Source organism: Camelus dromedarius, chromosome 16, assembly GCF_036321535.1.
Source record: "Camelus dromedarius isolate mCamDro1 chromosome 16, mCamDro1.pat, whole genome shotgun sequence".
Lineage (NCBI taxonomy): Eukaryota > Metazoa > Chordata > Mammalia > Artiodactyla > Camelidae > Camelus > Camelus dromedarius.
The window spans coordinates 55,136,345-55,162,925 of record NC_087451.1 but is presented as its reverse complement, the minus strand read 5'-3'; the positions used below and the strand labels follow the sequence as shown (position 1 = coordinate 55,162,925).

Genomic DNA, 26,581 nt, shown 5'->3' with positions numbered 1-26,581 from the left:
CCCGATAAAGGATCTTTTATGGTGCTGCTCTTCATTGCAGGTTTTTTATCCATCCCGGGGCCCCTCCTCTCCCCAGCACAACCCCACCCCCACCCACCCCTTTTTCACTTTTCTATTTTTCTCTCTACTCTGCTCGCTGAGTACTACTTGACTCCCTCCTCTTCTCTCTCTGCCTTTTTCTACTTTCTGTGCTGAGGAGGACCCTCCTGCCTCCCCTCCTGGGCCGAAAGCTCCTTGGAGTACAGGACTGTGTTCATCTCTCTCGGGTCCCCTGCTGGGGCTCAGTTCATGATTATGAAAAGAAGAACCAAATGAGCAAAGAAAGACTTGAATGAGTAAAGGAAAACTTTTTCCTGAACCACCATCTTTTATTTTTTTATATTGTAGCCACCATTTTGGAGGGAAGTTTGTGGCTGGACCCATCAGTCTGATTTCTTCTGACCAAAGCGACCCTGTCCCCCTGGTATCTAGTATTGAAACAAAGTGGGACATGCAAATCTCTCTTTTAAGCTGTGAACATCTCTTGGTGGCAAGGCAGGGCTTCCCGTGCCTGGACCGTAGTATTTCCGAATCTTTGGTGAGTCGAAGCAGAGATAAAACAGAACGTCTCAAACTGCCAGAAATGTGGCTCTGGGGCCGCCCTCTCGGTTCCAGAAGGGATCTGTTGGTCATGCAGACGGACGTCATTGTCCTTGGGTGAGCCCCAGATGTTGGCAAGATAATCTCAAGGCAAATAACACAGGCGGGGATGTTAAGGGTTCTGTTTATAGAGGAATAAAAATATTACCAAACCATACACTTAAACAAGTACAAGCTGGCAGTTAAAGTGAGCGAATCTTTTTAACCAGAAATTTGTTTCTACCCACCCACGCTCTTTCCTCTTCTGCCCTGCTGACAGGGCTGTGTTGGTTTTTAGAGGACATCTGACCATCTCTGACTGCACCCTCACTTAAGGCACATCCCCAGCTCTGCTCCCAGCTAGCTGGTGGGAAACCCATGCCTAAAGTCTGGTGTGGAATTTGCTGGGAGCCCCACCTTCCCCAGTATCTGTGCATCTCTAACCCTGAAATCAGCTCTCTTGACAAGTCTGTGTCTTTCTTCCTGCCCCAACCCTGACTCCCTTTTTCCTCCCATTTCACCTTCCTTCTCATCCTTGCAGATGGAGAAATTCTGGAAGTTTTGAACTCTAACTTCAGAAAGGGCAGGTCTGGCTTTCTGTGGTCCATCCGGGGCTGCCCTTTTTAGAAAGGCCATAATCTGTGGTGGGCTGGGGAGGAAGGGTCTTCCTTTGTGCTGCAGCCTGAGGTTGAAATGTTGCAGAAAAATGTGTTACACCTGGGTGTTACAGCTCAGTTGTGACAGCAACCTGCATCTGGGCAAGAGACCAAGCAGCATTCAGAGAGTTGGAGAACTCAGGTTTATTACGCCAGTGAGCCCAGATGAGCTAACACTCCAAGCTCTGAACCCTGTCTGTCGGTTTGCACAGGCCTTTATAGGCTGCCGGTTTTACACTTTGTAACGTCATATGCAAATAAAGTATAACAGAACTTGACCAATCAGGAACAAGCTTTGAAGAAATAGGCCAATCAGGGGTGAGAGAAATAACCAATCAGGAGTGAGGGGAATGGACCAATCAGGAGTGAGAGAAATAACCAATCAGGAGTGAGGGGAATGGACCAATCAGGAGTGAGAGAAATAACCAATCAGGAGTGAGCTCCATGCAAATGAAGTACTACAAATGGACCAATCAGAAGTTAGGGAAGTGGACCAATCAGAAGTGAAACTAATAACCAATCAGGAGTGAAGGAAATAACCAATCAGAAGTGACTCAGGGAACCAATAGAATTTTAGGGGTAAGCCATTTCAGAGGCAAAAAGTGAGATAGAGCCTCTGGGCCAGGGAACCGAATGGTGCGCCACGAGAGTAGTGACCCTGTTTGGGGGTCTTGCCTGTCTTTTTATGGGGCTTCCCGCCTCAATACTAAGTTGCTGAGGTTTTCCTGACTATTTGTAAGCTATTCATTCATTCACAGTCTTTTCTTGAGACCCTGTTCTGAGACCCTGTTTTGGGGTGAGGGGCTCGGGGACAGAGACGAATAACTAGCTGGCTCTGCCCTTGGGGGAAGCTCACACCCTGCAGAGGAGGGACCACTAACAGCTCCCAAAGGTGGGGGATGTCCTCAAGGAGGGCTTGCCGTTTGAGCTGAGCCTTGAAAGATGAGGCAGATTAAGGAAGAAATGTTTACTCAGAGTCTAGACCCTATGGCCTCAGGCATCTTGGAAGTCCTGGAGTTTCACATTTGTTTTATCCTATTACATTGTGGTGCTCAAAGAGGTGATTCTGTAAGAGAGATGACACCTGGGGGTTGTGGGTGGGATGCAGCCGCAACTTCCCCATCCTACACCTGATGTCTCACATCCCCCAGGCTCACTCAGAGCCCAGGCCACCTTCACAGAGCAGCTGGTGTCACATGGGGCAAGCCCTGCAACATATATGGTTCTGTGGGTGAATTGAAAATTAGTGCTTCTGGGCAGATGAATTACAGAAAGGTGCCCTTCCTCACCCCAATCTCTTTCAGACCCATTCCTGCTTGGCAAGGGGCCCTTCTTGTATTTAAAACAAAACAAAACAAACAAACCTACAAACCTGTGTGTTTATCTATGTGAGTGCTCGCGCGCGCATGCGCACATGCGAGTGGGTAGTGCTCCCGTTTCAAGTGCAGGACTCTGAGACTCCTGTTTGGTTTCGGGGGAGCTTTGCTGCCACCAGCACCAGAGCAGTTTCCTGTTCACTGAATAGAAGGTTTCAAGGACATTCTGCAGCCCTTGCGAAGTTTCTGGGGCTGAGGTGTCCCCAGGCTCTGCAGCAGGACAGTGGGGTGTGGTGGGAAGAGAGTGTGCTTTGGGGTCAGACCACCTGAAGATAAATTCTGGGTTCAGTAGGAGGGAACAGTTCCAGGATTGAAGCTAAAATAATGATAGGAACATAGCTGGGATATTCTTTTGAGCAGCGGGTGCTCCCCTAGATTCTTTGCTCAGGATGGGGAGCAGGGGGATGGGGTGCCCAGTGGCTGCACAGGGACACCCTCCCTTTCATGGATGCCCCTATTGAGTTCTGCTGCCACCTTGGGAGACTTTACTCCAAACACCTTCAGCTGAGTGAGAAACTTATATCCTCAACTACTCTGGGCTTCTAGTGAAAAAAAAACAAACAAACAAAAAAAAAAACTGAAACGAGCGTAAGTGAACAGGGGTGCACTGGAAATACTGAAGTAGCCCAAAGAACCAAAGAACCAAAGAGCTAACAGCTGGGAAGACGGGCATCAGGGCAGGTCCCAGGACTCCAGAGCCTAGAACGCCATCAGTACTCCGTGCCACTCTCCACAAGGTGGCTTCATTCTCTGGCTTTCCCCATGAGGCTGGAGCAGAATCTGAGCATGCTTCTTCTCAGCATCATTACTGGAGTGCAAAGGGCCCCCTTGTTACAGTAAAAAAAAGTCTCAGGGAAGGTTTCTGATTGGTCACAGAAGAAGATGCAGTACAGACCACATGGAGGAAGAGACTGGGGGCACTTCCTTCTGTTTCCAGAAGGCAGAAGGGGTGCTGGGCAGACCAAATACTAAGTGGCCTTTTCTTCTTATGGGGAAACTCATTCACGAAGCTCAGCAGCTGGCTTCCTGCCTTTTGGAAATGAAGGATGCCTAAGTCATGGTTCTTAGATGGGCGTGGGGATGTGGTGGGAAATATCAGAGCATCTCAGACTGCCATGTTAGGAAAAGTCTTTTCATCTACAATCCCAGCTTTTTCCTCCCAAGGATGTTGTATCCAGTATTTCTGTCTTTCCACTTTTCAGACAGGAAACTGAGGCCCGAAGTTTATCCAGCTTGTTAGGAGCAGAACTCGACTCAAAACTCAGGTCTCTTGACTCTGAGGTCCTGTAGGAAGCTTCTGCAGGGACTGAGGCAGGACATAGGCCTGGTTCCAGGCCCTGAATCTTGCTCTGCCCTTCATACAGGAAAGGAGAGGTTCTCCAAGGTCAGCCTGTGCATCTCTAGACATTTATAGAGGGCTCACTGTGGGTCAGGTTCAGGACCAGATGATCACAGTCGAATGGCCCCCACCCTCCAAATTGACCCTAATGACCACACAACGTGGTGAGTGCAGTGGGAAGAGGGCATGAATAGGAGGGGACTGGTCAAGGGAGGCTTCTAAGAGGAAGTGGCCCTGAGCTGGATCTGGAAGGGTGAACTAGACAAGGAGAGAAAGGATGGAAGAACATTATGGGTCACGGGAACAGCAGCTGTGAAGGTGCAGAGGCATGCGGAAATGTGGGATCCCTTGTGTCCTGACCCCGGGAACAGCTGGGCCTCTGCATTTGTAACCTGCTTATAACACAACACTCTCCTCTCAAGGTCAGCCCCTGTCCTCCTATCTCCCCGAGGTTTCAACATCATTATCCCAGGTTGATAGGTTTACTTCCTGACCTCAGTGGCTGTATACTAACGCATGGTTCCACTCACTACGATCTCTTCCCCAGCTGTCAGGCTCCAGGTACAGGCCTCGAAGCCCTCTGGCCATGAGATGCTCCCCATGACAGGCTCTGTCTCTGTTTCAGAATCTCGACGAAGGACCATCTTCGAATACCACCGGGTGGAGCTGGACCCCAGCAAGATCACCAGCACATCTGCCGTGGAGTTCACCCCATTGCCAAGTAAGTAGGGGTTGTTCTTCTGATGGGAGGAGGCATTCCGCTGTCCTGGAAAGGGCTTTGGCGTCACACTGAGTTCCATTCATAGGCCCTCCGCTGACCCCTGTCTAGGAATGGCCACCTAACTTCTCTGGGGCCCCATTTCTCATTTGTAACATAGGCCCAACACCACCTCCCTCCTAGGGCTACAGTAAGGGTTAGAGCCTCAGGCAGTAGAGCTGAGGATGTAAATGGCAGCTCTGACATCAGTTGGCCCATCACAGGTCTGAGGCGTGGTTTGTGCTTGATACGTGACAGCTGTTGTTATTAATACATAATTGAAACCCATGAAAGAGGTACCTCTGGGAACTTAGCCTGAGCTCCCAGAAAAGATAATCCAGGAACTGAACTGATCCATAAGTTCATCATTGTGTTTTCCTTAGGGGAGAGGTGGTGCTGGTGTCCCTAGGCAGAAGGCAGTAAAGGGATTTAGCCAGCAGCCCTCCCAGAACCAGGGGGCTGGGTCCCTTCCCTCTTCTGCACCCCACTCATCTGCAGTTGAAGACATACCGTTTCCGAGGCCCCAGCTGGGGCTGCGGACCCCACAGGATCGGGGTGGGATGCTCTTCAGGATGTGGTCAGGGCAGCTGGGGAGGATGAGGGGAAGGACAGCACTCCCATTTCTGTATTTTTAAAGAGAGTTTCAATTTCAATTTTCTCTCCTGTTTCATGGCACCTCCCAGCTTCCTCGTCCCTGGAGGTTCTGGGAACTGGAGGTGGAGAAAAAAGAAGAGGAAGGAAGGAAGGGTCTTCTCAAAGGCTAGGCCGTGTCCCAGCAGGTGTCCTCCCCTGGAAAAGAGGACCGTCCCAGACACGTAGTCATAGGTCCGGGACCTCTGCAGTCACAGCCCCAGCCCCGCCGCAGCTGCTCTCTCTCTAGGAAGGGCTTCCTCAAGGACTGGTGAGAGCAACCTTCAGTCCCAGGAATGAATAACTGCATTTAGGAACAAGGACATCCAAGGGCAGGGCTAACTGCCCGGGTGGAAGAAGTGAAACATCCTGGGAGCGCATTTCTGGGACACTGTCTGTACATTTAAGCCACTTCCCACTCCTCCAGTGAATTTTGTGAGCATTTAATAGCACTCAGGACATCTGAAATGCAGATGAGAAATAAAGGTTAGTGGGTTTTATGAATACCCCACGAGGCTCCCAGGGTTTTTTTTTTTTTCAGCTTAACTGGAGTCATTTAAGGGACCTCCAGAGTCACTGGGAATGACCAGGTCAGGGGCTCCCATGTGGGGAAGGGGGCAGTGCTGCCAAGGCTGTGATCTCAGCTCCTGGGAGGCTGGTGAGCTTTGTCCTCAGAAAACTCTGCATCTTACAGCCTCAGGCTTTCTCCCTTACCTTTGGGTAGGGGTATACTTAGCCGAAATTCTTCCAGAGATGTGGATGCACTATCTTTAAGCCATCACACTTCTTGGCTGGTCCTTCTTCTCAAAGAGACTCGTGAAAAGGTGGCCTGGGGTGGAGGTGGAACCCACAGTGGGATCTTGAGGCTAAGAACTCAGGCTCTTGGCTTAGACAGATTAGTCCAAACCCAGACCTGCCACTCTTAGCTCAGGGACTCTCTCCAAGCCTCAGTTTCCTCCTCTGTCAAATAAGGATGACAAAAGCAACTATACATCGATTCTGTTAACTGCCTGCCACTTGCTGGGCGCTACTCTAGACTCTCTGGATCGACCAGAGAACAAAACAGCCAGAACTCTTCATTCTCCAGCCAGGCCAGTCCCTGCTTATTTCTTGCAGATGGCTTTCCATCCACCCTTCCAAAGCCTGCAAAGCCCTGGTAGACAAAAGGACACAGTGCCACCTACAGCCAGTTCCTCCCACAAGGCAACTGAAGGTGACCACGCTGTGCCCACAGCAGCTTTCCTTCCACTCACTGATGGCTGGTTCCCAGCTGCCATCTTGTTGGGGGGTCCATGGAATGCAAACCGATTCCCTAATGAATGGGGCTGTGGTAGAGTCCCATGGCAACTCACAGGGTGAAGAAATGCGAGCGATGTCTATTAAATGAGTGGTCATTCTCTATAGTGAGGGGTCACTTCTTGCTGCTACCGATGTGTTCTGTTCAGCTGCTCATCAGATGAGCCCTTATATTGCACAGTTATTCCAGGTCAGCGCCTGTCTGTCCTTATGATAAAATGCATGGGCTGAGTGGCAGCTGCTTGCCACTCCGAGGTCATTCAGGTTCACTTAAGTGGGTAGCATTTAACTGCAAAAGAACAGCACTGGAACTCCAGCCCCCATACTCCTGCCCCACTGGCCCTCTCTGCTAGGGGTCCACACACCCTCCAGCAACCGCTCCCACTAACTTTTCTGCTCTCTGACTCAGCCCTCCCTGCTAGACCCCAGCTGCCGCTCCTCCCCATGCCTACTACCTTCCACTTCTCCATCGTGCACTGCCCATTAGCATTCTGGCTGCTGTTGGGAGCATCCCTGGGTCGTGCCCTTCCCGGGCCTCTGCACGCAGGGGTCCTTCTGCTTGGACTTCTCCTGCAGGAGAGCTGCCTGGCTGGCTTCCTCCCTTCTCTTAGTCCCTGCCTTCCCAACCTCCCTGAATAAGACACCCCCCTCAACGTCAGCCACTTTCCTGTTCTTCTCTACTTTTCTCCCAGCCCTTCTCACCACTGGGAACCCTCGTGTAGATTAATTTGTCTGTGTACTTGTTGGCCATCTCCTCCACTCGCGTGTGGGCCCCAGGCGGGCAGTGCTTCTGTCTTTCCCTGTTCACGCTGCATCTCCAGCATCAGGGGAGACGCTCAAAAAATGTTTGTTGGAAGAATGAATGAGTGAATGAACACCTGCTAGGTATATTGAGGGGAACAAATGGACAATAGTTGATAACAGGTAGCATCCAGTAGGCTCACCGTGTGGCCGGCTCTGTTATAAACCCTCTCTAGCTATCTCTTCACAGCAGGTCCACCGCAGAGCATCCTGATCCCTCTTTTACAAGTGAGGTACTGAGGCACCAAGAGGTCAGGTCACTTCCCAGGGAGGATTTAAGCCTGGATGAGCAGAGAGGTCAGCACACCCCCTGGGAAGAGCTCACTTCCAAGAGAAGAGAGAGAAGAAAGGAATAGAATCACATATGCCTGGTTTACCCTCGAAGACTCAGCACCCAGACTTCCCTAGGAGGAGGCGAGAGGAGCTGGAGAGGCCAGGAGCAGGCAGTCCTGCCACATGGACTGTCCTCAGGAGGGGGACTGAGCACTCCTGGCCAGCACTCAGTGGAGGTCAAATCAGGACATCTTAAAAAGTCCTTTTCAGTGATTGGAGACAATGCAACTGTATACAAACATTCAACTTGCTGTGAAACTCAGTCTTAATTGTTCCCCAACACTGGAAGAAGTGATAATGATGTGAAGTGATGGAGGCATTAACTAGCGATGATGTGGCGATCATACATACAGCAATATAAATGTATCAGAATCAACATGTGGTACATCTTAAATTCACATGATGTTATATGTCAAATGTATCTCAATTTTAAAAGATCCTTTCCAACAGCCCGCACTCTGCCTATGGAGTGTGTATCTACTTTTACTTTAAACTAAACACCCCACATGTCTCAGTCTCTCTCCCTCTCACCTTTCCGAGATGGCCCACATTCTGCCTATGGAGTGTGTATCTCCTAAGCCATTTTCCCTTCTAGTAAGACAGACCGCACTCTGTCTGTGGAGTGTGTATCTCTCTAAATAAACCTGCATTCACCTTAAAAAAAAAAAAAAGGTCCTTTCCAACGCTGCAATTGTAGGCAATGGCCCAGGAGTATAACTTCCCAGACTAGGTGAGATCCTTTTGGATGTGCTTACGGCGCCCTGTAATTTTCCTTCAGATGCCTCATCACCATGCTAATGATGTAGTTATTTTTGTTTGATTATCTGTTTAGTGTCTGTCTTCCCATATGACTGTGAGGCCCAAGAAGGCAGGTACCAGGTGTTCCTGCTGAATCCCCAGCACCAGCTCAGGGCCTCACCTCCTGGTGACAAAAGGAAGGGAGGTAGGGAAGGACAGGGGTAGAAAGGGAGGGTGGAGAGGGAGAGTTGGAGAAATCAGGGCCAGACTCAAGTGAGGGTGGCACTGATGACCGCTAGGGTCCCGTCCCTGCTGGTTGGGGCCTCCCGAGTTCTGTAAGGGCCCAGCGTTCAGGAAAGTAGCACCTTTTTGGAGGCCTGTGGAGGGGCTGACGCCGAGAGGCTGCTGCCTTCTTCTCTCTTGCAGCCTGCCTGCAGCATCGGAGCTGTGACGCCTGCATGTCCTCAGACCTGACCTTCAACTGCAGCTGGTGCCACGTCCTCCAGAGGTTTGTACCCAGGCTGCCCTCTGGGTCCCGCAGGCAGACTGTGCGAGGGGCCGAGGGGTGGGGCAGAGGTGGCACGGCCTCGCTCCCTGTCTCGGGCCTCACTGTCTACATGAAGGTATCTCTGGCCAGGACTACTCTGATGCTCAGGACAAGAATATCACAGAAGTGAGTTTCTCCCTGAGGCTTGTGACTGATCGAGGTGACTTTGTTTCACCTTGTGGTGACACTAGACTTCTGGAAGACAGTTTGGAGATTCCAGCTACTGCAGCTCCCTCCTCACACCTGGAAGGGTTGGCTCATCCTTGGGCCAGCCTTCCCAAAGAGTGGTCCACAGTTGGGAGCATCCCAGCATCAGCTCGGGCTCACATTAAACATGCAGATTCCTGGGGCCCAGCCCCCTGCATCAGGATCTCTGGGAGAGAAACCCACGAGCCTGCATTTTAACATGGTGTCTCATCCACAAACAAGCGTGAGATCTGCCGGCTCAGAGACAGGGGATGATCCAAAGACCCACTGCCACTGGGCCAGAGCCCCACTACCCCAGAACACCACCTCAAGATCTTTCTCAGTCAGGCTGCAGCAGGGTTTCCTAAAAACCCAAGGTTGTGGAAATTGCAGGCGTCTGTGGAAAGTTGGGGCAAACTACAAAGCTGTGTTTGCTTGGTTTTGGAAGCAGGGAAAATTCTGGATGAGATTCAGATTCAGGGATAAATTTCTTAAATTCAGCTCCTCTTCCATTCCCTGTTCTGAAATCATGTCCTCATAGATTAGACTCAGAATTGGAGCCCTGTTCTCCTGTCCAAGATAAATAAATGACAGAAAGAAAAAAAGAGAATTTCTTTGGGGACTAGGGCTCCCATGACAGTGGAAAGACTTATAAACTCCAAGAGCCTTTAAGATAATCTTGACACTTGCAAATTACAGAGGCTCGAATTCTATGCAGCTGTCAGTGTTCCTTTTGCGCCTTTCCAATATTCTGACTTAGGAATAGAAACTATTGCCTTTACAGGAGGCCTGCCCAGTACACAAGACAGAGCTGTGGGCCGGGAGGAGAAAGGGCCCCTCATCAGGCTTCCTTGGGGCCTCAGTTTGCTTTCTCTGTAAAATGGGCTGGGGTTATGTGATTCGAGGAGATGGGGTTGAGGAACGTGCCTGTTTTTTGTTTTTTATTTTTTGAAACGTGCCTGTTATTTTATTTTTAATTTGTTTTTTACTTTGGGGAGAGGTAATTAGGTTTATTTATTTATTTTTAATGGAGGTCCTGGGGATTGAACCCAGGACCTCATGCATGCTAAGTAGAAGCTCTACCACTGAACTCTACCCTCTCCACCCCCCTTCCCCGACCCTTGCCTGTTATTTTAACTCCTCAAATACCAAATGGTATTTTTGCGAAGTGTTTAGGGCCCTTCACATGAAAGGTGCTGAGCCTCAGAGAGTACACGGGGTAGACCCCAGCTTGGTTGTTCCTGGCGTGGGGCTTTGTGGTGTGATCCATCTTGGGCACTTTCAAGTTTGAGAGCCACTGTCTGAGGGTGGGGAGATAATCCAGAAGACCTCAGATGAGCCCTGGAATGCTGGGCTGGCTGCCACCACGTGACTCAGCGTCCAACAACAGCTGAGCCATGAGAACTGCAAAGTGGGTCAGATGAAAGCAGAACCCTGGCTTGATACACCCCCCACTTAATGCATACACCCAAACCCAGAAAACCCTGACAGTTTAATGAGGGTTGGTCATGGGGAGGGCAGGGCCTTGGGTGTGGACACTGCCTTTGCTGGGTTATGTCAGGTCCGGAACAGAGAAGCTCCACTGGGGAGCGTGCAAGGCTGACTCAGTGCTGAGTATCCTGTCCCCGGATGTCTGAGGGCCTGGGCTCACCCAACACAGGCCCCTTCCAGGCAGATCTCCTCAGCTCCAACGGAGAGCAGACTCCAGCCTCCTAAAAAGCCAGAGGTCAGGGCTGCTGCAGTGGGCCGGCCACTGTGGTCTCTCCCACCAGCAGCTGCTGGCAACCACCGCGTGTGTCCTCGGCTTCCCCGTGATGGGGCCAGAGCTGATTTAGATTACTTCATTTATCATGCAGGAGTCTTCCTCTCATCCCACGTTGCCCCCCAGTGGCCCACTCCGGAGACTGCAAGTGACCTTGACTCCAGGATTTGGCTCAGAAAATGAGGGTCCTAACCCTTTGCCTTACAGTGTCTTTGGGAGTCCCATGAGATAGTTCAGGAGCAGCATGTGACTGGGGCCACACCTGGCATCCAGAGGTGCTCAGACAATGGCCATTTCTCATGCCCTTCTCCTTCGCATCTGGGTTGGTTGGCCTGGGGCTTGGAATGTAATGCTCTTAGACCACGTTGAAGGTTCAGTCCTTAAAAGAACCAGTTCTGTTTGGCCTAAAAGAAATTTTAGTTCCCAGCCCCCAACAGTGCCCCTAACCCTCCATCCCTTGAAGCAGTGGGCACAGAGGACCTGAGAGGAAGAGCTCAGTTCCTTTCAGTTGTCCCCACTGCAGGAGGAGCAGCTCAGGGACATCTTCGGAAGCAAAGACTGACAGTGCCTCGAAGCCTCGGCCTCACCAGATCTTGGGAAGATGAGCTGGCAGTTCCTGGTGCAGAGTTAACTAGCCACGACTACCTTTTCAGCACTGGTGGCTCATGAAACTATCTTCCCATGCAGATGCCCTGCACTTGAGTAGGGCTTGATAGCATCTCCTGGCACCAGAGTGAAGAACAGAGCTTTGAGCATGATGCCGTGGAGAACATTCTCTGGTTCATCCTTACACCTGCACCTCTTCCTAGGGAAGCACTTGACGTCTTCCAGCCCAGCTGACCTTGCAATATCCTCTCGGGGGACCCTTGTCAGCCAGTCTTTAATCTCTTCCAGTTTATGGCAAGACCCTCACTGCCCTTTAATGGTCACACAGCAGGTGCTGGCCAGATCAGCTGGTGTCCACCTTCCACATTGCTTCTCCTTGTGCCAAGTTTAGGCTCCTCCACCAAGAAGCGGGGCTCGGCAAATGAGCAAGACTTTCCCTAGATGAGAACATGGTGTGAATTCCCTGGATTTTCAGCAATTTCAGGCTGCCCAGAGTCAGGGGGCGTCTTAAAGGTCATTAGAGGTCAGGCAGTCCGTCAGCTCCCTACACACACACACACCTGGGCAGATGTGGCCTTGGTCCTGGGGAGCTGGCTCAGGAAGAAGGTGAGGATGCCACAAATCGCTTCCCCTCCTTTGGGGCAGGAGGGTCTGACTCCTGATCCCACAGCCCCTTGGTGCCGGAGCACCTGCCTAGTGGTCTTGGGGAGGTTCGCCCCTTCTTTGCTATCACCAGAGAACTGTTACTGCGTGGGGGGGGGGGAATGGAGGGGATGGCTTCTCTGTCAATCCCATCACACCTCTGGCCTTTTGGTTCCCCTTGCAGATGCTCCAGTGGCTTTGACCGCTACCGCCAGGAGTGGCTGGCCTACAGCTGTGCCCAGGAGGTGAGAGGGTTCAGTGCGCCAGGAGTGGGGAAGGGCCAGGCTGCTGGTAGCCCCTCACTTGGTAGCTTTTCTCAAGGCGTCTTTGGCTCTTGGTGAAATTCTCCCCTCTGCCTGGGGCTGGCCCCACCATCTGCTCCGAGTTGGCCAACGTGGGAGGTTTTCGAGGGCTTGGTGGGTCCCTAGGACAAGTACTTCTCTTGGTGACTTGGTCTTGCTCCCCAGGGACTCTTTTGGTCCTTGCAGAGGGGACCTCGGATGTGGCCTTGGCCATAGCAGGATCTCCTTGGAGGCTGTACACCTGGTGATGTTCAAAAAGCAACTGACCTAGCTCCAACCCACCAGCATTGAGGAAGGCAGTCGTTCTGGGAGTGAGGAGGGTGGTTCCCCACATCCTCCACTTAGAATCCCATACAGGTTCCTTCTCACTTCTGGAATTTTCCAGAATGCTCAATACTTTGGGTGGAGAGCATCGTATTCTCACACCTTATACTGACACAGACAGACCCAGTCATCCATCTGTCCTTTTTCCCTCCCTTCCTCTCTCCATCCCTTCTTGCAGTGCAAGCACATGGCATGCTGCCCTGCACTTGCTCTGATTTAATCCTAACATGGGCCCAGGAGCTGGGGGTCGGTGCCTCAGCTGATCAGAACAGGAATCTGAGGCTCGGAGACATTTAGTGAGTTGGCCAGCATCTCACAGCTGGGGAGGTAATGAAGGTGTTGGGCCCAACATTTAAATGTGAACCCCCGGAATTACTGCTGTGTGTTCACCATCTCCTGTTTTTATCAGTAAGTCTGGGTAAACTGTCTGTTTCAAAAAAACAAAACCAAAAAACTTGTCCAGGAGCCCGCTTCTGACGTTGGCTGTTAGCGAATGTACAAATTTGCTTTAAATATTTAAGATTGGCATCTCAGCTGCTTCCTTTGGGAAGGATTCCAAGCAGCTGACAGATAAATTGCCCTGGAAGATAAGACGCTTTCAGGATAAAGTGGGAAGCTTAAATGCATTCAGGGCCCACTTTGGTTAGATTACCACCCTCGGACCACGCACCAGAATCTTAAATCTTTTGGCCACTGAGGGATGAAAGTGCCCCCACCGTCCTCCTGTGTGTGGTGTGGCCGTGGGCGAGGCCTCCGTCCAGGGCAGCGCCGGGTCTCTCTTGCAGGCAGAGGGCAGGACGTGTGCAGACTTCCAGGACGAGGACTCCTTCTCGTCCTCCCCTGACAGCTCCTCCAGCCCCTTTGAAGGAGACCTCATCACCACCTCCTCCTCCCTCTTCATCGACAGCCTCACCACAGAAGGTAAGGGGGAGGGGGAGAAGGGGAGAAGCCATGGGAAAAGCCCCTGCCTTGGAGCATCCCTGTCCCTGAAAGGGATTACCTCAGGGAATAGGACTGCTCTGTCCTTTCACACCTGAGTCGCCAAGAAGAGGGGTCACTTGCTGATGAGAGGCAGAGCCGGGTTTAGACTGAATGGACTCCATGCCCTCATCAGTGCTTGGGGACAGAACTTACTGTGGCAAAGAAAAAAATTGATGTCTCAGCACAGTGCCAGGCATTTTACATAGCATCTCAGTTCATCTTCACAGCAATTCTCAGAGAACCCGTGAGGTGTTACTATCCCTGTAGCTACACTCAGATGTGAGAGTGAAAGAAATTGCCTCATTTTCTGTGACTTCCCTTCAGGCTCCCATCCCCCACCAGGCTGGCATGGTGGGGAGTTCCACCCCGATGGGGGCTTGGCTCCCTGCTGCAGTGACATCGAGCGGGCAGAGGGTGGGGGTGGGGGCAGCTCTGGCCACCTTGGGTTGCTGCTGATCCATCTCTGCTTCTTCAAGCCTGGCTGTCCCCTGCCTTCTCTGCCATCCCCAGGCCTAGGGTCTTGTCAAAGCTGCCAGAGATCCAGCCACCCTGTGGGAAGCCTGTGCAGGCCCCTTGGATTCTTTGTCTATCTCTGAGAAATTCCTCTCTCATCCTTCTTCAATACACGGATGGCATCTAGGTTTTGGCCCCCTTGCCCTAAGTCTGAGACTGAAAGACCTGTGGGCTCTTACCACCCTCCCTGGGCTACATACCTGCTTGAAAGGGGCAAATTAAAAAGCGGAAAGGAGAGAAGAAAGTTAATATTTTAAAACATTATTCAGCCACAATCCCATTTTGGAGAAAAGGAAATGGGCTCATAAGGGGCAAAATAGGTTACTCAGTGGTGGAATGTTCTTTCCATGGTGCCCCCAGCCTTTCTAAAAGCAGCCTGGAGATCTGGAGACCCAGAGCAGGAACCCTGAATCTGGCTGGAGGGAAGTGAACAGTTCAAAGAAAGAGCAAAATACTCACTGGTCTTCCTAAAGATCCTACCTGTTGACCCTGCTGGATCCACACCTTATGGAGGAGATGCTAAGGCTCAGAGAAGTTAATGGCTTGCCCAGGGTCACACAGCCATAAAAAGGTGGAGTGAGGTCTCCTCTGGCTCCAAAAGCAGCAGTCTTGCCCCTCGACCCCACTGCCTTTCTCAGTGCTGAAAGAAATAGAAAAGGGTCTTTGTGGATTCAGCAGATGGAAAAAATAGCGAAGGGTGAACAAATGAGGCAGATTCAGACAGCTCCCATCACTCTGGAGTTATCCAGGAATCACAAGGAGCTGGTTAAGGTGCTGGTTGACAGCAGAGTCTGTGCCAGTGCTGTGGGGGACTAAATAAATTACATGAAAAAGAGCAGGAGGAGACCTTACCCTCAGGGAGTTAATAGTGGGGACCAGGGCTGACCTTCCGGTTAAAGGAAACTCCACTTAAAAGGAAGAAACCCCTGGCAATGGCCCCTGAGTTAACCCTAAGTGCTACTAAGGGCACATTCTTCCTTCTTGGTGGTTGTTTTTGGTATTTTTTGGTGGAGATACTGGGGATTGAACCCCGGACCTCATGCATGCTAAGCACATGCTCTACCACTGAGCTATATGCCCCCCTACCCAGGGAACATTCTGAGCCCAGTGCTGGGCTGGGGGCTGCAGACACCCCTCCCCTAAGTCAGAACCCAGCCTTTCCTTTGGAGTTTATGTCTGGGTGAGCCACAGGGTTATAGACCAGAAGGGTGGCTGTGGTGGGCGTGGAAAGCATGGCATATGGGGGCCAGATTCAAAACCTAACTTGGAATTATTCTCCATTTTCTCCCCGTTACTGCCATGGTGGGCCATCCATACACAGAGGCAGCATATTCTGTTCATCAGTTTTATCGTGTGTGTGTCTCCTGTCAGCCCAGGAATGTGTCACTTCTGTTTGCTGTGTAATAGTCCCCATCAGAACACATTAATTAGAGTGAGGACAATTATGGCTCCATGCCCTTCCAGTCCTGGAGGAAGTGGCAAAGATGGTCAAATTACCTGCATAAGAAAAAAAGTTTTGGTGAGAACCTTCCCCAACCCCCAGCTCTTGAAGTGTCTAGCAGGACAGGTTTGAGTCACCCCCTGCCTGTATGATTATAGCTCACACAGGGAGACTTGCTGGAGGCAGAGTCTATCTCGCGGTACAGGAAGATGTTGTGGATGAAGGGGATACAGCCAGAGGGACCTGCCTGGGCAGGGCAGGGTTGGAGAGCTGAGAAGTTAGTGGGAGCAGCTGCTGGAGGGTGCATGGACCCCTAGCAGAAAGGGCCAGTGGGGCAGGAGGTATGGGGGCTGGAGTTTCAGAGCTGTTCACTTGCAATTAAATGCTACCCACTTAAGTGAACCCGAATGACCTCGGAGTGGCAAGCAGCTGCCACACAGCCTATGCATTTTATCATGAGGACAGACAGGCGCTGACCTGGAATAACTGAGCAATATAAGGGCTCATCTGATGAGCAGCTGAACAGAACACATCAGTAGCAGCAAGAAGTGACCCCTCACTATAGAAAATGATGACTCATTCAAAAGACATCATACACATTTCTTCACCCTGTGAGTTGCCATGGGACTCTACCACAGCCCCATTCATAAGGGAATGGTTTGTATTCTGTGGACTCCTAACAAGATGGCAGCTGGGAACCAGCTGTCGATGAGTGGGAGGAAAGCTGCTGTGGGCACAGCGTGGTCACCTTCAGTTGCCTTGTGGGAGGGACTGTCTGTAGGTGTCCTGTTGTCTGCCAAGGGTAGATGGAGACTGGGCTACAATGGATTTCCAATGGTCTAGATTCAGAACAATTTGATTCCAATAAAGTTAATTTGTCTAATGATGTTTAGGGTTACTTTAGTCAGTTTTGATGAACCAGTTCATCATTTTGAAGTTGTAGTAATGAAACAGACTCAGAGGCATATATAAATACCTTGTGTATTGAAATTCCTGAAGAAAACAGATCTTTCTGTTATATGCCTACAAGTCTATTTGTTTTGTTTCACTTTGAATTTTTAGGGGTGCTTTTTAAATTTAACTTTTTTATAATTATGTAACAGTTAAATGATAATTAACATGGTTCAAAAGTCAAATCTACAAAAGCAGGAATATTAAAAGAAGTTTAGTTTCTAGTTTTCTCCCCTCCATCCTATTCCCTCCTTCCTCTGTGGGGAACCATTTTTACATTTTCTTATGGCTTATTCTTCTCCCTTATTTAATGTAATTTTCTGATATTTGAAGATTTACTGGCAATGTATAACAGAGCAGGGTGCCATGTCCAGGCACTGGGATGTGAAGAGGTTAGGTGTTGAGAGGCTCACAGTCTATGGGAACAATGAGACCCAAGATGTTGCAGAAACAGATACCAAACGCAATGGAAGGACCCACCCATCTGCCCTCCCAGAAGCGACAGAACCAGGGCCAGGACTAGGGTGAGGCAAGTGAGGCACTCAATGCAGGTAAAATTTAAGGAGACACCAAAAAAAAAAAAAAAAGCAAAAATCAAGATAAATAGTATTTTAATGCAATATTTATAAAAATGAAAATTAATGCCAAAAACCCCATGATGAACAAAATATCAAAAATTTTAATAAAAGACAGGATCAGACCCTGTTTCACCTGTGTCTTCCTAACCTCATCCCTGCAGAGGGCATTTCAGAGGTGGGACTTCTGAAAGAGGAACAGTGAGGGAAAGGAAGGGCATCCCCTGCAGGAGGAACAGTATATGCAGCAGCTCAGAGGTCTGCGAGGTCTCCAAGGTCTGCAGAGCCTTCAGTGGCTTGTCACAGTGCTGAGTCATGGCGAGTGACAGGAGAAAAGAAGATTGGGACAAGCTGCGAAGGGCCTTGAACATCTGTGAACAAAGAGGAGCCAGAAAAAGCCTTGAAAACAACGAGATCAGCAGAGGTCCCGGAGGAGAAGTGCATGCTGCTAGACAGAAACTGTGGAAGGTTCCATTTGTTTAAAGTTTTGCTGCTTGAAGCAGTCACCTCCAGTCATCCTGGAGAGCACTCTCTTGACATGGAACTCTTGCCTGCCTTTAACTCTGGGCCTTTGTCTGGCTCCTTCTTCTGTCAGGGTTCCCAGTCCCACATCTCACTTCTCCTTTTTTTAAATCATTGTTTTCTTCCACTTTTATTGGGATATAATTGATATACATCACTGTATACTTTTTTCTTTTTAATGGAGGTACTGGGGATTGAACCCAGGACCTCTGCTTACTAGGCAGGCGCTCTACCACTGAGCTATATCCTCCACCCTTATCCCTTCTTCTTGACTCCCTTTATCTGGGTGACACCTGTTGGAGCTTCATTATTCTGGATTATTATTACCCCTCTGTCCCCGCCACGACCAGTTAACTCCTTGAGTCCCCAGCATCTACTCCCAGTGCTCAACTCATAGTAAACACTCAGTACATATTTGTTGAATGAATGAACACTAGGGAAGGTTGGCTTGTCCGTGACCTTCTCCCTTTACACTGCTGTGTGACTTTGACTAAGTCCCTTCCCCTCTCTGTGCTTCAGTTTCCTAACCTTCAAAATGAAGGGTTGGACTGAACGTCCCTAAAGCTTCATCCAAACCTAAAGTGACCAAGGCCATCATGATTCCACTAATCTTGTGCCTTCTGTCCTTTCTCTTTGAAGATGACACCAAGCTGAATCCCTACGCAGGAGGAGACGGTGAGTACACAACTGCCCGCCTCTCCTCCTCAGACCACCGCCCCTTGGGCCCACTCTGGAAGATGCTGCAGTGGTCCCTCAGCCTCTTTGCTTTTATTCCAAGTGGAGGAGGGAGAGACAATAGCGGCTAGAGCTTCCCAGACTTCCTGCTGGTGGGAAGGCAGGGGGCTTCTGGGCATAGACCCCCTAGACAAGGGGAAAAATCTACACCTAGACGTTTCTCGTCTCAACTGGGAACCTCCTGCAGCTCGCCTGGCCTCTCTGCTCTGGAATATCCACCACCCTGAAAGGAGCGAGAGGAGGAGGGGGCACTGAGCTGGGGCAGGCGTGGCAGTGTGGGCCTGTGCCCATGGCCTCTGTCCCCAGGGCCTCCCCGTCAATAAGTGGTGGAAAGCAGCTTCTCTCACTCAACTTGCCTTTGATTCCCAACCTGAGTTGGCAGAAAGTACACAGAAGTTGTCCACCACAATTTTCACAGGGCGCCAGAAGGTGGGGCCCCCTTCCCCCAGGACTGCTTGAGGGGTTATCTCTTCTCTGGTGATGTGGGCGCCCTACCTCCCCTGCCCTTTGCCTGGAGCCTGTGCAGCCATCACAAGGGGGAGATGGAAAAGCTTTTCAACTCTGGGAGAGGAGAGGCTTTTAATACAGCGCAGTTTGATTGGGTCTCTCACCTCACTCCTCTGTGGGCAGCAGGCGTGAGTGTGCACGTGTGTCTGTTGGGCTGAGGGGAAGCCGGGGAAGCTGGGCCACGTTCCCCTCACTCCACACCATGTGCTCCTCAGGCTGAGTCCCGACCATCAGATCATTGGGGTCACTGAAGGCTGTGAGCTGACTGCAGGTCAGGAGAGGCCAGCTTGGGGCATGTCATCTCAACTCTCCCAACTGTTGGCAGATAGAGGCACCAACCATGCCCAAGAGCGCCCCAGGATGGTTTCTCTCCTAGGCTTTTTCTGCTTGCAGAGGAAAGGAGATGGGGAACACAGTGATTTGGGAGGCATGCAACATCTTATTAAAAATCCCCACCCACGGTTGACTCCCATCCCACCCACCCGTGAAGTAAAAAGGATTCAGTATTTCTGTTACTTACACGCACATCTGTCTTCTCTACGGCAGTATCTCCACATCCTTTTAAAGTAGAGAGAAGAAGCAAATAGCCACCCCAGGCAATTCAAGGAACAAGGCTTCTTCGTGGCTGGCACTGACTGTGTCTTGGACAAATCACTTCTCTTCTCTGCATTTCCATTACTTCAGCCATACAAGGAAGGGATTGGACGGGATGAGCTTCCAGCTAGACAGTCTATGGAAAATACCCAGTCTTCTCCTTCAGATGTATTTCAAATGCTTGGGATGTTCTCAGAGCGTGTTTGCTGGTTTATTAGCCTTCAGAGGACCAAGTTCATTTGTTTAATTGAGTGCCTCTGATGGATCTGCCTTTTTTTCCTAAGAGTTGAGGACACAGAGATGAATAAGACGCTGTCCTGGCCCTCCAGAAGGTCACAATCTGGTAGTGGACAGTGACAGGTAAAAATGTGGTCATTTTGCTATCACAGTAGCTAACACTTACTGAAGTTGTCTGAGGTACCAGCCATGACCCTCAGAGGCTGACATGAATCATCTCATTTTAACCCTCAAAATAACCCTATTGTATATTAATAACAATGTTATTATTATCCTTGTTCTACAGAAATGATAACTGAGACACACAGGGGTTAAATAATTTGCCCAAGGTCACACAGCTAGTAAGTAACAGAGCCTGGATTTGAACCCAGGCAGCCAGACTTTAGATCCCAAACTTTTAACTATCACATGCCCTTTGTGAATTCCTTAAAATTCCTTAAAATTATTGGAGAGAAATTTTATGATCCTCATTAGACATTTGGGCAACTTTTAAGTGATTTTGGAAAACCATCTGACATGCGCTAAGAACAGTGTTACTGTCACACTCATAATGGTTCCACCCACTCCCACCCCACCTTTTCATGGATTTGATAAGTAGACCTGGTTGTTCTGTCGGCTTTCATCTCTGGGACTTTGTCAGACCCAGGACCCCATGGCCCCACCCTCCCTGCTCCCCTGCAGCTGCACCCTGACCTAATGGTCTCCCCACAGGCCTTCAGAACAACCTGTCCCCCAAGACAAAGGGCCCCCCCGTGCATCTGGGCACCATCGTGGGCATCGTGTTGGCCGTCTTCCTCGTGGCGGCCATCATCCTGGCGGGGATCTACATCAACGGCCACCCCACCTCCAACGCTGCGCTCTTCTTCCTCGAGGTCAGTGCACAACTGGGCTGCAGCTCCACCGTTTGCGTCTGTGTCAGCGTTTTTCCAGCCACTCAGTACCTGCCTCTCCCCATCTCATCCCTCACCTGCCACATGCCAGGCTCCTGTTTCCACCTGAGGGACTTCATCAACTCCATCCGGGCACATCTAGCACTGGTTGGTGCCCGTGGAGTCCCTAACCCCCAGGGCCTGGCACCTCAGAACTCCCCTGGCCTCTTGTCCTGCTGAACGGTCTCTACTCTTGATCCCCAATTTGTAAAATCAGAAGAGTCCCTAGAGGAAAGGAAGAAGGCCAGAAGTGTCACACATGCCCCTTTAGTGGCTGTGCAGCCATCTCCTGTGATTTATGGTCTCTCACACCCAATCCAGGCCTAGAGCCTGTTCAAACCCATAATGGAACTGAGGTCTCTGCTGTTTGTCTGCTGTGTGGGTTTTTAGATTAGAATTGACAAGCCATATGAATCGTAATTGTTGCTCTGTTGGGGAGCTTTCGCTGAGGATGCTGTCGGTTTTTTTTTTTTTTTCAGTGGAGGTACTGGGGATTGAACCCAGGACCTCGTACATGCCAAGCATGTGTTCTACCACTGAGCTATACCCTCCCTTCTGAGGGTGCTACAGTTTTAAACATTTGAGAATTCAGAAGAGCCAGCCTGAGGTGCAGCATGGGAAGTTAGGCCCGGGCCCCTTCACTCGGGGCCACAGAGCTCAGTAGCCCCCGCCCCAGCCCCCAACTCTCGACATCTGACTGGCTCTCCACATTGCACAGTGTGGGGCCTCTGTGACCACAGTCCTCCACGAGCCCTCAACCTCATCACCCAGAGGCCTAGGTGGTTCCCTCCCCTCTGTTTAGATACCCTCTGTTTCTTGTGAGTTCTAACTAGTCATTCTTTTTTTTTTTTAATTTTACTGAGTTGTAGTCAGTTTACAATGTTGTGTCAATTTCCTGTGTAGAGCACAATTTTTCAGTCACACATGAACATACATATATTCATTGTCACATTCTTTTTCACCATGAGCTACCACAAGATCTTGTATATATTTCCCTGTGCTATACAGTATAATCTTGTTTATCTATTCTATATATACCTGTCAGTATCTACAAATTTCGAACTCCCAGTCTGTCCCTTCCCACCCCTCTACCCCCTGGCAACCACAAGTTTGTATTCTATGTCTGAGTCTGTTTCTGTTTTATATTTATGTTCATTTGTCTTTTTCTTTTCTTCTTCTTCTTTTTTTTTTAAGATTCCACATATGAGTGATCTCATATGATATTTTTCTTTCTCTTTCTGGCTTACTTCACTTAGAATGACATTGTCCAGGGACATCCATGTTGCTGCAAATGGCATTATGTTGTCATTTTTTATTGCTGAATAGTATACCATTGTATAAATAATACCACATCTTCTTTATCCAGTCATCTGTCGATGAACATTGAGGCTGTCTCCATGTCTTGGCTATTGTAAATAGTGCTGCTATAAACACTGGGGTGCAGGTGTCTTTTTGAAGTAGGATTCCTTCTGGATATATGCCCAGGAGTGGGATTACTGGGTCCTGTGGTAAGTCTATTCCTAGTCTTCTGAGGAATCTCCATACTGTTTTCCACAGTGGCTGCACCAAACTGCATTCCCACCAGCAGTGTAGAAGGGTTCCCTTTTCTCTACAGCATCTCCAACATTTATCACTTGTGGACTTTTGAATGATGGCCATTCTGACTGGTGTGAGGTGATACCTCCTTGTAGTTTTGATTTGCATTTCTCTGATAATTAGTGATATTGAGCATTTTTTCATGTGTCTATTGATCATTCGTATGTCTTCTTTGGAGAGTTGCTTGTTTAGGTCTCCTGCCCATTTTTGGGTTGGGTTGTTTGTTTTTTCCTTATTAAGTCATGTGAGCAGCTTATATATTCTGGAGATCAAGCCTTTGTCAATTTCACCTTTTGCAAAATTTTCTCCCATTCGATAGGTTGTAATTTTGTTTTGCTTACGGTTTACTTTGCTGTGCAAAAGCTTGTAAGTTTAATTAGGTCCCATTTGCTTATTTTTGCCTTTATTTCTATTGTTTGGGTAGACTGCCCTAGGAGAACACTGCTGAGATGTATGTGAGATAATGTTTTGCCTATGTTTTCTTCTAGGAGGTTTATTGTATCTTGTCTTATGTTTAACTCTTTGATCCATTTAGAGTTTATTTTTGTGTATGGTGTAAGGGAGTGTTCTAGCTTCATTGATTTACATGCTGCTGTCCAGTTTTCCCAACACCATTTGCTGAAGAGACTAACCAGTCATTCTAAAGACTGAGACTTACTAAGGCAAAGGCCTACCTGGTTTCACCCAGGGAACCTGCAGATCCCCGGTGACAAGGATGCTGACAGGGCAGTCTAAAGCGGGCCTGGGAATCTGCAGTTGCATCAGCTCCCCAGAGCTGATGCAGGAACTGTACTGTCTGGAGAGTTATCTTGGCATTTCCAGAGCCTCCCAGATCATTCCATGTCTTACCCACATCCTCGCTCTCCACAGTCTCAGGGCTCCACTAAGTGTGTGAGCTTTTCACCTTGTGTTGTGCGGTCCACATGACACGGGATAAAGTGGCCTCCTTCCTGACTCCTGGGCTCTCAGCAGGTCTCCCAGTGGGCGAGGGATCACAGTGGGGAACCTTGGGGGTAGAGGGCCCTAAACGTCACCTGACACGCAGTAGGCACCCAGAGCCCTTGAAAAGAGAGTCTCAGAGCTACCCCCCTGGGGAGGGGGCAGGAGGGTCCCCAGCGGGTGGACTGGTGCCCGCTGATTCTGCATCTGTGCCCCCACAGCGGAGACCTCACCACTGGCCGGCCATGAAGTTCCGCAACCACCCCAACCACTCCACCTACACAGAAGTCGAGCCCTCGGGCCATGAGAAGGAGGGCTTTGTGGAGGCCGAACAGTGCTGAGAGCGCCAGGTCTCCCTTGAAAGGGTAGGAAGGAAGACCGGGGGGCCTCAAAGAACACGGATGGGTCAAAGCAAAGCAGAGAAGTGACTTTCCTTGGCCTTCTCCAAACTACCCTGGCTGGGAAGATGAGACTGTGGTCTGTGGTGCCAGAGCTACGGTTTGGCCATCACACCCCAGATATTGAAGTAGGGGACAGAAAAGCAACTACACAGAGTTTTGAAGAACAGTAACCTAACTTCCTCCTGTGCTGTTGCAAGGGGTCTCCCCTTCTGAGTCTCTCAATGGTCTACTCTGGAGCTGCCCCAGAGGTCCTCTCCCACCTGGAGACGGCCAGATGCCCTGCTCCCATCACCTAAAGCCCAGGCATACTACACAAGAGGGGCATACTACCTCTCTGGATGGGGGCCGTCGCATTCCAGGGTCCGTAGACTCAAGAGCTGGTCCTCATGGCTATGGATTTGGCGTATTTTGCCCCAGCTTCTGTGCTCTGGAAGTCTGAAGAAGGTGTTCTCTCATCTGTTAAACATAGGGACCACGCTCCCAGCCCTTTCGGCCAGCCACAGCTTGGCATCCTAGCATCAGAAGAAAAGCCAAATGGGAGGAGAAGAAAGAACTTGTGGGGAAATTGCATTCTTAGGCTTTGCTCCCTCAACTTGCCCTTTCTGCTGAGAACCAGTACTTATGCGTTAAACACGTGTGCGCCCACGTCATGGGCTTTATCCGACTGCAGCCCAGCCTGGGCCCAGCGAGCCGTGCTGTGCGCAGCCACGTCTGCCATGCGGGCTCTTCCATCCAGTGGCACATTTGGTGTCCACTGTATTTGCTGGCCTGGTCTATCAGTGCCAGTCAGTACCTCCAAGGCGGGGCCTGCCTGATTAATATTTTTCCTCCCCTGAGCTGGATTTTTATATCCGTTAAAGAGAAACAAGATGGAGAGAGGGCTTCTTGAAACATACCCAGCAGGGAACTTCAGTTGGATTTTGTCAAAAAGAAAGTGGTGCGGGAAGGACAGACTTTATATGGAAGGCCTTGACCTGGAAAGTTGCTTCCATCTCCCTAGCTCTGCCAGAAGTTCTTGGGGCCAAGAGTGTAGGCTCCCAAACTTAATCTGATTTTAAGGGAGTTCTGTCCCACGGATGAGCTGGGGTTGTTTCTGAAGAGAATGTCAAATGAAAACCTATAGTTCACCCTCATTCAAAGTTAAAAAATCAGCAGCAAATAAATATTAAATCACAGCCTCCACTGAGTCATGTCCTTTCATGCATGTCACCAGGACTGAGGTGGGGGTAGGGAGTCTGCAAATAACCAGTTACATCCAAACGCTTGAATGAGGGTTCCCCAAGTACTCCATGGTTTATCCTTGGTGAGGATGCTAATAACAATCAGAGCAGGAAGCATATGTTCACTTCATAATCCAGACAAGGAAGAGCGAAGATTTTGAGAAATCATATCAGAATTTGAGAAAGAAAAAAAGATAATGCAGCAGAGAGAATAGATTTCTTTGCAAGCTTCTGAAGGACAGAGAGGTCTGAAACAGAGCTCTCATAATGAGGAAATTGCAGCCAGCCACTGCAATACCCTGGGCTCCCAGCACTGCTGGCTGGCAGGAGGGTGATTTTTGCATTTGCCCTACCAGCAAAGCATCCCTGACCTTTGTGTGTCTAAAGTGGCCAGTGGGGCGGTTCTCAGTGTGGCCAAATACAGTCCACAGCACCACATGTCCCACTCCCCAACTCCAGCATGCTTCTTCTCAGTGGGAGCTCTTCCAACTCTTCTGATCCCCGGAGGGAAAGAAGACTGAAATTGAAGGAATGGGTGGTGACGCACTGAGGCCTCTGCCGGTAACACTGCAAGTGGAGGAAGAAAGCACAGAATACTTGCTGATCAGAGCAAGCCTGGCTGGCCCCTGGGATGACATGGGTGAAGGCAGTGGAGCTACATGGTAGCAGGTAGCCTGGTTTGTTAACAGCAAAAAAAGATGTGTCACTAAGAGAGGCCCCTGGACATTAAGAGCCCCTCAAGGGGGAGGGTATAGCTCAAGTGGTAGAGTGCATGGTTAGTATACACAAGATCCTGAGTTCAATCCCCAGTACATCCTCCAAAAATAAACAAATAAGTAAACCTAATTACCTCCCCCCACCAAAAAAAAAAAAGTTAAAAGCCCCTCAGGCCCCAAACAGGTAGCCTAGTGCTCCCAAGAAACAACGCCAGCATCTCCCAAAGGCAATGCTGATTCCCAGCTAGCCTTGGGGTCTCTCTTAGACCCAGGAGTTTTACTTCAAGATTCAGAGAAGGTTTACTGTCTAACTGGAGAGAATGACTCACTTGTATGTGGAGTGAGTGACCAGGAGATATAGGAGTTTTCAGCCGGCAAGGTAGCACTTGCCACGCTGTGTCCGATCAACCACAGAAAGCTCGCAGACTTCCTGGTCCCTCTGCCCCACGGGCAGCTACAACCTCTGAGGAGACTGTTGCTGAATCTCTAAGGTTCTTGGTCTCCTTAATCAAAAGAAATTGATGAGGCCAGATGAGAAATTCAGGCAAGACTTTAAGCAAAAACAAGTAACAAGTTCCCTTGCTCACTTCCTGAGGAGGGTCAAGCTGGTCCCTTAAGTGGGGTGAAGGTAAGGGCGGGTCCAGGAGTTGGGCTGGAGCGGGTGGCTTAGGTGGCCTGCCCGCCACCTTGGTGATGCCGTGTGTGGGGAGGGATCATGGGCGGTACCCTGCTTTTGCTCCTGACACCTCGGTAGTTGGGTTTTTGGTCTTTTTACATCTTGTTGTTCATAACTCACCCCAATTGTACATGC

General features: G+C 49.9%; 1 protein-coding gene and 1 non-coding gene across 3 annotated transcripts in view; one reads left to right on the top strand and one right to left on the bottom strand.

The window, feature by feature from the left end:
- Positions 1–26,581, top strand: part of PLXDC1 (plexin domain containing 1) — a 71,221-nt gene that overhangs the window by 34,248 nt on the left and 10,392 nt on the right. The window contains exons 8-14 of one of the 2 annotated variants that reach the window (XM_031468215.2): positions 4,615–4,710; positions 8,971–9,052; positions 12,472–12,532; positions 13,699–13,834; positions 18,536–18,571; positions 20,681–20,841; positions 23,655–25,009. In XM_031468215.2, coding sequence (XP_031324075.2) covers positions 4,615–4,710; positions 8,971–9,052; positions 12,472–12,532; positions 13,699–13,834; positions 18,536–18,571; positions 20,681–20,841; positions 23,655–23,774 — 692 coding nt within the window. In that variant the 3' untranslated portion in view covers positions 23,775–25,009. Of the gene's footprint in view, positions 1–4,614; positions 4,711–8,970; positions 9,053–12,471; positions 12,533–13,698; positions 13,835–18,535; positions 18,572–20,680; positions 20,842–23,654; positions 25,010–26,581 lie in introns of those variants that run through there. The other variant, XM_031468216.2, reaches the window with a different exon arrangement.
- Positions 18,076–18,147, bottom strand: TRNAT-AGU (transfer RNA threonine (anticodon AGU)). The gene has a single exon. It is a non-coding gene; the product is annotated as a tRNA-Thr (tRNA).